The sequence below is a fragment of the Malaclemys terrapin genome, chromosome 8, assembly GCF_027887155.1.
Source record: "Malaclemys terrapin pileata isolate rMalTer1 chromosome 8, rMalTer1.hap1, whole genome shotgun sequence".
NCBI lineage: Eukaryota > Metazoa > Chordata > Testudines > Emydidae > Malaclemys > Malaclemys terrapin.
In genome coordinates this window covers 110,676,955-110,687,569 of record NC_071512.1, presented here as the reverse complement: position 1 = coordinate 110,687,569, position 10,615 = coordinate 110,676,955, and the positions used below count along the sequence as shown (strand labels likewise).

The 10,615-nt window shown below is 44.1% G+C and overlaps 1 protein-coding gene across 1 annotated transcript; it reads right to left on the bottom strand.

Moving 5' to 3' along the window:
• Window positions 1-62: 62 nt before the first annotated feature.
• On the bottom strand, window positions 63-10,554 carry EBNA1BP2 (EBNA1 binding protein 2). Its single transcript, XM_054037370.1, has 10 exons — window positions 10,468-10,554; window positions 8,132-8,206; window positions 7,610-7,693; window positions 5,283-5,449; window positions 3,694-3,817; window positions 2,359-2,448; window positions 1,799-1,874; window positions 1,398-1,491; window positions 785-947; window positions 63-395 (listed from the first exon to the last, which is right to left on the bottom strand). Exons 2-10 carry the CDS (start codon window positions 8,198-8,200, stop codon window positions 348-350), a joined length of 915 nt encoding a protein of 304 aa, XP_053893345.1. The 5' UTR covers window positions 8,201-8,206; window positions 10,468-10,554; the 3' UTR covers window positions 63-347.
• Between the last annotated feature and the right edge of the window lie 61 nt (window positions 10,555-10,615).

The following is a 10,615-nucleotide window of genomic DNA, read 5'->3' as shown; positions in this document are numbered from 1 at the left end:
ACAATGAGGGACAGATTTCAGGTCCCTTCCTCAAACATAACACTGAAGATACGATAACCAAATGAGATCTGTCCACACTATTTAATGAGTTCACAGAGGCCAGGCCCAAGGCTTGAGAAGCAGAAAAAAATCTTGGAGGAAAAACTAACAATACAAAGGAATAAGTGACTGTAGATGCACTTCCACTGCAACCATGTGCGTCAAATGGCACCATCCAGCTTGGTCTACAGCAGTTAGAACTGCCTGAAGACTCCAATGTCACAAGGAACACCACCTGCAAGTCATACATACATAGAAACTAAACCAAAGCCACTGGGAAGCAGGGTCTATATCCCACTCAATCCTTATCAGGTTCGACTCTTCATTTTCTGCCTCATCTTTCTGCCCGGTCTCTTCTGTAAAAAGAGAATGACAAATTTAGATCTCTGGTTTTGAAACCCACCCCCTGCTTCTGGCCTTACAGCATGGGAAAGAAGGGGCCTTGTCAGAGCAATGATGCTCACCTTTCAGTTTTTCTGATGCAGGAGTTCAGAACACTGGTAGGGATAAACATGGTATTTTCTCACTCACCTGCACACGATTCCCTTTGGCATGGAACTTGCTTTCCCCCATTCATATCAAACCAACCTATCCAGCCTTGCCCACCACCTAATCAGTCTTGGTCCCAAATACGCAGAGCTCATGTACCACTCTTAACACACATATAGCTCTTCCCTTTGTGGCCAGGGCCCGTCTCCCACTAATGCACAGGACTGGTAATGTGTCGGACACACATCTCACTCACATTGGAACCTTTTTTCCCTGCTTTCCCAGGGCCCTTGTTGTGGGCCACACTAGCCCGGAAGCTGGATACATCATTGTGACTCTCCCGTGTGTTCCATTTTGAGCCTTTCTTCTTCCCACCAAAACCAAACTTCTGATTCTTGTAACGTCGCTTGGCGTTTGGTCTGAAACAGAAACAACCCGTCATCTCTGCTAGGTCCCCACTACCCTCCCTCAGTGAGCTCGCTTGAAAGCTCATGTGCGATGTGGGAAGCTCCCATCCAGCTCCTCCTAGGTGAGGCTCATGTCACTCTAGATTCCATCAGATTTATTTCCAGCTATTGAAAAGACCCATTTGTCTCCCTCTCTCATTGGAGAAGGGCAAAAATATGTAAGACACTCCAGCCTCTGCCCCACCTTGTTTATAACCAGCTTTTCCTCTCTGCAAGTGTTTGCTACCAGCAGCAACTCCTCCCTGAGGTGCATAAGATTGAACATTAGCATTAAGAGCTAGGAATTATCTGCTGCCATCTTGGAGATAGCTGGGGCCTGGTACTATCCTGAAAAATAGCTTTGAAAACTCAGATGGGGATGTATGGGCCCCAGCTGCAATGCTGCTAACTCCCCCATCTCACCCTTTCTTTATTCGTTGACCACCATCTCCTTCCTTCTTCCCCTGATGTGGTGGTGGCTGCTCCCCATCCAGGAAATCCAGCTTGTCAGAGAGACCTGCAAGAGCAGAACATTTGTGGAGCTGCTACCATTGAATCAGACAGAAGAATTTCCAATGTGAGTAAGAGTTACAGCATTAGTTAATGGCAGTTTTATCCCCCACTAGGCAATGCCTATTTAAGAGTCTTTATGCTGCCACTACTGCTGTCCTGTGCACCTCCATGTTCAGCAATGCCCTCTTCCAACTCACTCCTCTCCAGTTTTGGCTAACGACACCACACCCCACATGCTGCCGTGCTCTGTTATCTCACTGTCCTCCTCCCGCTCCCTCAGCACTCTCTTGTGGTGAGACTGATGACTTCACCTTTCTGGTATTTCTTGATTGCATTCAGCACAGTTGCTTTTTCCTTTTGCCTCTTCTGCAGAACCTCTGTTTGTACCTGTAACAAGAGACAATATGGGTTTTGTTCCCTACTATATTCCCAGACCAGGGGTTCTCAAACTGGGGGTCACGAGCTGTCAGTCTCCACCCCAAACCCTGCTTTGCCTCCAGCATTTATAATGGTGTTAAATATATAAACAAGTGTTTTTAATTTATAAGGGGGGGGGTCGCACTCAGAGGCTTGCTATGTGAAAGGGGTCACCAGTACAAAACTGAGAACCACTGCCCCAAACCCTCCCAAAAGGGCTCCACTATCTTTATATTTTCCCACTCCACACCCCCGAACAGGAGTGGTAAACTGGCCAAACAGCTTCATGTTCAAGGCCCTCCTTTGCAGTATCCCCAGACAACAGCTGGAAATGCTGTCCAAGAGGTTTCACTCTCTGGGTTCTCAAACAATAGCTGGGACCACCCCCCACAAGTCCAGGGTCTTGCCACTGATGGATTCCCTTCTTGCCCAATAAGTTTCTCCACCTCCTCACCTTTTTGCCATATTTTCTCAGTGCACGAAGCTGTTTTGCTTTCTCAGACTTCTCCATTGCCGCCTGTTTGCTCTTAAGCTTGTGTCGAATCTTATTAGGAAACGAAACAAATGTGCTTGTTATGCAAAGGAAGATGTGGCTATGTGAACCATGAGCTGGATAAGCCATGTCAGTAGGGCCATTACTCAGGTATAAAAATAACACATGTTGTAAATCTTTACACTATGCACTAAATGTAGTCTATATTTATTAAATCCCCAAGGTCCTCCTAAGGCTGCTGCCTAGATCCAGTGCTAAATTCTCTATTGCATGCAGTGATTTTTAGATACAGCTTCCTCCCTCTCTCTCCAATAGGGTCAGATAACTCAAGGTTGGGAATGCTCACTGCAGAAACTCATGGCATTCTGGTTTTCTTCAACCTAGATTTGGCCAGAAGATTAATGGCATGTACAGAGATCAAGTGCAGCCTCAAGAGAACAAGCTCTTACTGAACAGAGTGAGACAAAGCTATCACTTTTGCCCAATCTTTTTGGATTTATAGATGAGATTGAGCAGTTCCCCTAGAAGGGACCTGAATCTTGGATAATGTTAGTGAACTGGCCTCTCCCCGCCACAGAATTCAATCTGTCCCCTTCTTCCTCACCCCCAAACAATTAAAAGCTTTTACTGGATTTTAAGTAAAAATGCAATTATACAATCAATCCAAGATTAGAGAGATTCTTACTGGAAAAATTCTGCAATATATGGAGGTAACAATTGAAGCATAAGAATAAACCTCTGCTCTTCCAAAGAAAAACCAACAGTAAGAAAAGGAAAAGAAAAAAAAAAAAAAAACCCCACACACACACTTGTTTTCATAGTGAAGTCCTTCCCTGGGAATAATGGTCAGAGCTTCAGGAAGATTGTCAGGCCATGAGAACATTGGGGAAAAAGTCCTGTTTTTAATATTATAAAAACCAAATTCTGTAATATGAACCTAACAGTCAGACTCTGGATTAAAATATCTGATGTATCCAGTTCACTCCTGACTCCCAATTCCCTACTATAATCATTTATATTTCACTTTACAATTCCCCTGTGAGCAGACTATTTCAAAATAGTCCATTATATGGTGTTCTTTGCACTCTCCTCTGAAGCATCTATCACAGGGCACTCTTGAAGACAGACTAGATCACTAGTCTGGATTCCATATGTGCTGACAGACTTCTCAAGTCTGACCATGTTTCACTGATTGAACAATGATACATCTTAAAGTTTGTGCTTTATGTAGTCTAAAACCCACAGTGGGGAACCTGAAGGAAGAAAAGATGTCCAATGCCAATCCAAGTTTAATACCTTCTGCATCTGTTGGTCAGATTTGGCCATCTCTGCAAAGTAATCATCTGGCCTCCTTGTGGGGACTTTTTGGTGATGTAGCCAAGGCAGGGCCTTCAGCACTGCTGCTTGGGCCTGACGGTAACTAGGAAAACAATGGGACAGCAAGTTAAAGTTAACAGTAAGGTCTAAAGCACACTGGGCAGGGACATCAGGAACTCTGCTCATATTAGCTATTTGATGCAAGATAAATAAAATTTACATGAAATCCCAAAACTATATCTGAGGAACATTAAAAATGCAAAGAGCCCAGAAATTAAGGTGCCAACAACATTAACTGAGACACATTGCTCATGTTGTATTTCTATTCCTGTTTTTCTGGTTAACGTGCAGTTTACAATTTTACAAATTGTACTGTAAAATGCAAACCATAAAATAGGCAGAATTGCAATGACACCAAGATGCTACAGGAACTTCCATTTTTACTTTGGAATCTTAGTGGTGTACTACAGGTATTTATTTTTTGAAGAAATTATCTGTTTAATTAGGCATGGAAATTAGTTACCACCTTGCAGCTGCTGCTTTTTCGTTGGAGACGGTCTTCTACAAGACTGGTTTAACAGGGAAGCAATTTGTTGACATTGTGCAACTACCCTGGCAAATTTAATGTAGGTTTAGAATGTACAGAATACCAAAAAATTGCAGTGCCCATGATTCTCTCATGTCCTTGAAATTAAGATAGTCTGGAGGATTTCATTGTATATGTTTCAAGGAGATAATATCCCACATGAAACTAGAGACCACCTCAAGACCTCTGGTTAGGAGGACACAGATATAAAAAAAAATATATATATATATATTATATATATATATATTATATATATATATATTATATATATATATATATATATATATATATATATATATATATATATATATATATATATCTCAATTTTGGGATTTTCTACTGCCAAATCATTACTAAAGTACCTGAGTGCCTTCCACAGGAAATACAGCTTGATATGGTTTAATATACTCCCCCCGCGAAGTTTATATTTTGTAAGGAAGCAGTTCTCTAAAGAGAACTTAATATATTTGAATTTAATTAAAAACAAAAGTTCTTAACAAGAAAATTCAACACTTATTTCATACTTTAAATTTAAGCTTTTTTATCTAGCGGAGATTTAAATTATCTGAATATAAAGCACAGTTTTTAAGAGTCTATTTTAAGTAGCAACCAAGGTTTGTATTACTAAAATATTTTCTCATGATTGATAATTTTATAATCCAGGCCTGCCAAAAGAGGTAAAGCACAAAATCTCAATCCAAAACATGGAAGGATTTCAAGCTTCAAGATATCTTGATCTATTTTGGAATATATTTTGAGGGTTTATAGCAGCATGACACACGGGTGGTGAGTTGTTACACATGTATATGCATTAGGGATTGAAAGTGATATGACATCAGCATGTGAATGGAAGGCATGACACTGAAGGCGTGCAGTGCATGGTGAGATGTGATAGTGATGCAACACTAGGGTTGCGTATATGGATAGACCATGTGTGTGGTAAGACTCTGGGACCCCATATGAGAATGTCGCCCCCTCTCACAAGCTCATCTCTCTCTGGAAGTCATCCTCAGGGTCGACGGTGGCTTTGTCAGGTGTGTGATATGAGGTTGGATTCATGACGTTTGGTGCCTGACCCAAGGTCACATCCAGCCTTTCCACCCAGGCTAGGTGCTGCTTGAATTCAGACAAACATTGCTTCAAGCCATCCTAGAAAAGGAAGGACAGCTCTATTAACAGCAAGACACAAAACAACAAGTTTGTCTTCTGAAGGCTAGCAATTCTATATGTCCATATTAGGATGGGCTGCCCCTTTAAGGGAGTTGGGCTCAACCCCACTCTTGACTTGTTAGCTGCCTCCCCAGGATGGCCTTTGAGGCAGATAAGACTGTCTGCTGAACTCAATTTAAGAGAGCAGCAAGATTCCTGTGGAGAGGTAAGGTCAAAGAGGACCAAAGAAGGGGCTCTCCATACCAGCTAGATGCAAAGGCTACCTGCAATGAGGGGCAGGAGCTGAAAAGCCTTAAGAAGCAGCTTGAGGAAATGCCAGGCAGCATGAATTGAATTTTGGGGAAAAAACTGCAGAGTGGGGTAAGACTTGTTTTGACTTAACCTGACATTTAACTGTAATGATGTTTTAATAAACCAGACCCCAAGAAGGGGTGTTTGACTCAAGAGTCTGGGTGTAGTTTGAGAACCCCGAGAAGGGGAAATCAGGCAGGGTTCAACACCAGATCAGGTCCATGACTTAAATGAGTGATTGTGTGATCTTATAATTTTGTTCCTTCCTTGCTTCCCACTCTTTCATGCAACAGCAACCTGATTTTAGATTGTGGAAAGTACCCAGTACACTCTTGGACATGCAAAAATAACACTACTACTAAAGAATCTAAAGTTAATATGACAGCAAATGAGTGTGCTTCTACGGGTATATCTACACTGCAATTTGGAGGTGTGACTGAAGCAAGTATAGACATACCCGAGCTAGCTCTGATCTAACCAGATTAAAGCTAACTCAAGTAACAATAGCAGTGAAGCTGCAGCAGCACAGGCAGAGGCTGTCAAGTATGTACCCAGGGTCTGGGTGGGAAGAGCAGGTCCTTGAGCGTCACTGTTATTATTACTCAAGCTAGCTTTGATTTAGCTAGATCAAACCTTCCAATTGCAGTGCAGACATAACACTAGCATAGGGTATGCTGTGCAGAGTGAGTGTTGGGAGCAGTGATCCAATACTGTCAGGCAGGCATACACACCAACCAGCCAGCAACTCTACTGACCTTTTGCAAGTGCATTTTGGAACAAACTGGGCTCAGCCCAATTATTAAGCTCTCCACAAGCTAAAAATCTTCTTCCAGCAAGGTATTTTATTCCCTAAACATATGTGCCTGCCATATACCAGTTCAGTGTCCCCACAAGACTGCTCCAGAAAGTGTTTTGGTACATCAAATGCTGTTCTGGGAGAGTGAGTATGCACTAGGGAACTGAGTTATGTAGTAATGGCAGTCAAACCATAGTTATGATGAACTCCTAATGGAAGCTCAGTTTCTGATTTTGGATCCACCCACCTAAAGGGTCACAAAAAAGACATATAATGGCTTCAAACTTGGTAGGTTAGCCTTGTGGCAAAGGTAAAATGTTCTAAAAAATTTGAAGCGAACCAAACACTAAAATTAAAACCCCAAAAGGCAAAGAAAAGTTACTTTACTGGACTCCCTCAGCTGGGATCTACCTACTTCCCAGGATCCTGGGGAGAAGGCAACAATTGGTAGAGCCCAGCAAATCTGCCAATATCCACTTTATATGCGCACCCGCGGACCATGTTTGCGGACTGCAGATGGACGTGGATCCAAATTTTGTATCCGTGCAGGGCTCCAACAATTGGTCCATGATATGGGTTGACTATCCAACCTTCTAATGTTTAATCATAACCCAAACGCCAAAACCTCAGCATGGCCACCTTAGTCTTCAACAACTTGAGATAACCTGATAGTTGCCACAGGCCATGAAATTGTAAACAAAAATATTCTGTAATCTACCTGGAAGCTAAAGTCAATCAGTAATATTGACCCTGGTGTCTCAGCATCACAGCAGTGAAGAAAATGATCAACTCACTTAAGGAATTCATAGTGTAAAACGAAAATTGGTACGGCAGTACTAGTCCCATAAGAAACCCAGCCTTTACCACTGCAGCATTCCCCACCAAAGATGTATGGGGTAACTAAATATATGCTCTAAGAGTTTTTAATTCACTAACCTCTATGATTCCTATAGGTAGCCACATGTACAATCCCAACCTTCATAAGCAAACTCCTCCCATATAAGCACTTGCATGCACACACCAGAATCACAGCCTACAGACACATTACTCACCACATTGTTAAGAGCCTTCTTGTGCCCCTCAAGCACGACATTCAGCCCTGGCTTCAGGGCACCCCTGGAAAATGCTGCCTGGAGCTGCACAGAAGGAGATTGGTCAGGGATTGGTCCAGAGAAGATGGATTATGTCCCTTGCCAGGGGCTGAACACTTGGGCCAAGGCAGGGACTTATCACTCAAGCACATCCGTAATCAGAAAAGCCAGCTTACTAAAGGGGAGGGGACCCAGATAAAAAATGTGAGCTGATATCCCACAACAGGCCACGAGACAGAAGGGCTGATCTTTCTCTGCAGATACACCCCCCCCCCCCCACACACACACACACCCCCAATAGCTGTGGTGGAACATTGCTAGTTTAATTGATGAAGCTTGATGTTCTAATTGATGCCTCCACCCCAACCCCCTTTATTGTATAGCATTAGGTGATCTCATCCAGGGGAATCTGCACTCCTCCTCCTCCTCTTCCCCACACAGCATTGGGGAAATCTTGCTCAAGCCCTTTGGCAAGAAGTTTACCTCTTTATCAGTGATGACCGATTCTTCTGACTCTGACTCTGACAATGACTGATTTTCGTAGTCTGCCATCTTTAACTTGGAGAAAGAAACAGATGAAGGTGATGTGTACTCTGTTCTATTCGGGTTCTCATACTATGTTCACCTCTGTATCTACAGAGGTGCATAAGGATGGAAGAGAGTCTGACTTGTTCCCAGCCTGGCCCAAAAGAGATGGTTGGTTGCAGAGTGAATGTGTCATGTTCCCTGTGCAGAAACATGATGCTAGATGCATAGAGGGAGTGTGCACATGTGCTTTGTTCCCTTGATTGTGAATTGCTGTCTGATGTTGCTAGTTCTGAAGTGCTGAGACTGAAATTCCTCCTCCAATGGATTTTTACTACAGTATTCACAGATATTGTGTTCACAGCCCTGTTTTCAGACACACAGCTTTCCAGAAATTCTCATCTTTTTATGCTGGGTCTCAACACATTTTTTTGTATTTTCTCACATATTCATTCATGTGGCTGTTCTAGCGCCACAGTAGCCTCTGGTGGGCAAAAGGCAGAACTGCAGCACTTATTAGGCAAAAATGTATTTTATGTGGGAAAATATAAAATTCTATGCTCAGTGCGGCAGGAGCAGAATTCATTACAGCACCCTGCCTGCGGAGCCAGGTTAGGACAGAGTGCTGGGCGGGCCGGCACAGTGTCCACAGACTGAGGTTCAGAATGGCTAGTGGGCAGGGGGTGGGACAGACTGGAGAATGGGCTCAGGAGCTAGTGGGGTGACAGTGTTGAGCCTGTGGATGGGGGCGGGCGGCTGCAGAGATCCATGGGGATAGGGGCAGACGTGCCTGACTGAATGGGAGAAGCATGGGGTCAGCCAGGGTCTAAATTGGGGAGGCTTCCTAACACCGTAACAATTCCCCTGCCCCCCAAAGAAAAACCTCTCACCTACACCCAACCCCCTCCAAGTTTACTCCCAGGCGTCTTTGCTCCCCCCAAGCCTTTGTACTGCTTCTGACTGGTGCAGGAAATAGTTCTGTATTGTAATTTAAAAGAATTACATAAAGTTCCGTATTAATATGCCTAGTAAGGAATCTATTTGTCAAAAAAAATTACCAGCATATTTTTTTTCTGATCTGTATTGTTACAGACATACTGACAGATATTTTGAAATTACCAAAATAATTGTAACTGGCACGATTATATTGTGTTATTTTGACAAATAAAATATGCAGAATTTTCAAATATTGTGTGCAGAATTTTTAGGCACAGAATTCCTCCAGGAGGAACATTCAATTCATGTTCCCTGTTTGTACGAGTTGTTCAGTCCCTCTGAAGCTAGATAGGCCGTTGGTCTGACCCACTATGGCTGTTCTCACGTTTTCCACACAGCATCAAGGAAAGGAAAACATTGTACAGCCACAAAAGCTGGCAGGTGGACTCAAAGACATGGAGGGGTAACCTTTTTACACAAGGTATTAAAGTTAACTACAGCTCAGATTCACAGCACCTCCTTTCTAATCTCTTTCAATTATAGAAATTTTAGCCCCCAACCCTGGAAGCACTAATACATATATTATACTTATATAATTATATATTATACTATATGCATCCGAAGAAGTGGGCAGTAGCCCACGAAAGCTTATGCTCTAATAAATTTGTTAGTCTCTAAGGTGCCACAAGTACTCCTGTTCTTTTTGCAGATACAGACTAACACGGCTACTACTCTGAAACTAATACATATGTAATTTAACGTATGAGAAGCCAACTGAAATCAATGGGACTACTGAAGCGCACACAGGTATTCACATTAAGTACTTACAGGACGGGGCCTTAGGCATAACCTGTAACAGCAAAGGTTTCCAAATAGGAGTGTGATTTTTAAGTAGTCGGTGTCCCGTTAAAGCATAGTACAAACGCAGCTACACCGAGTGCTGGATTCCTGAAACTCACGGAGAGCTGGTTTTGAACCACGGGTCCAGGGCGGGCGGTCACCGCGCAGGCTGGAGGGGGGGAGGGGTAGCTGTGAAGAGGCGGGCGGCGCCCAGGGGCCGTCGGTCTGTTAGCAGCAGAGTGAACCCAGTAGGGGTGGGGAGTCTCGCCGTTTAAATTCTCCAGGGCGCCTCCCCCCACGCCAGGACTAACTCGGTACCGATATAGGCTCCACCAGGGCCCAGGAAGACGAGCCGCAGCAGCGGGCAGGGCGGGAACCCAGGAGCCCGGGTCTGGCCGAGAAGGGGGCAGCACGGGCGGAGTCCCCCAGTCCACGTGGGGTCAGCCCAGCGCGGGGGGAGAGCCTGCGGGGACCGGTGAGTAGCGGCCCTGGGGACAGGCGCTGGGTCCCGCTCTTACCTCAGCAGCCAGTTCCTTTCCCTGCCACGCGGACCCTCAGCACCAAAAACAGGCGGCCCGCGAGAAACTCACTTCCGGACTTCGCCGAGGCTTACTCAGTTCTGCTTCCGGGTCAAACTCTCGCTTGTGGGACTCTGTCTCCATGGCA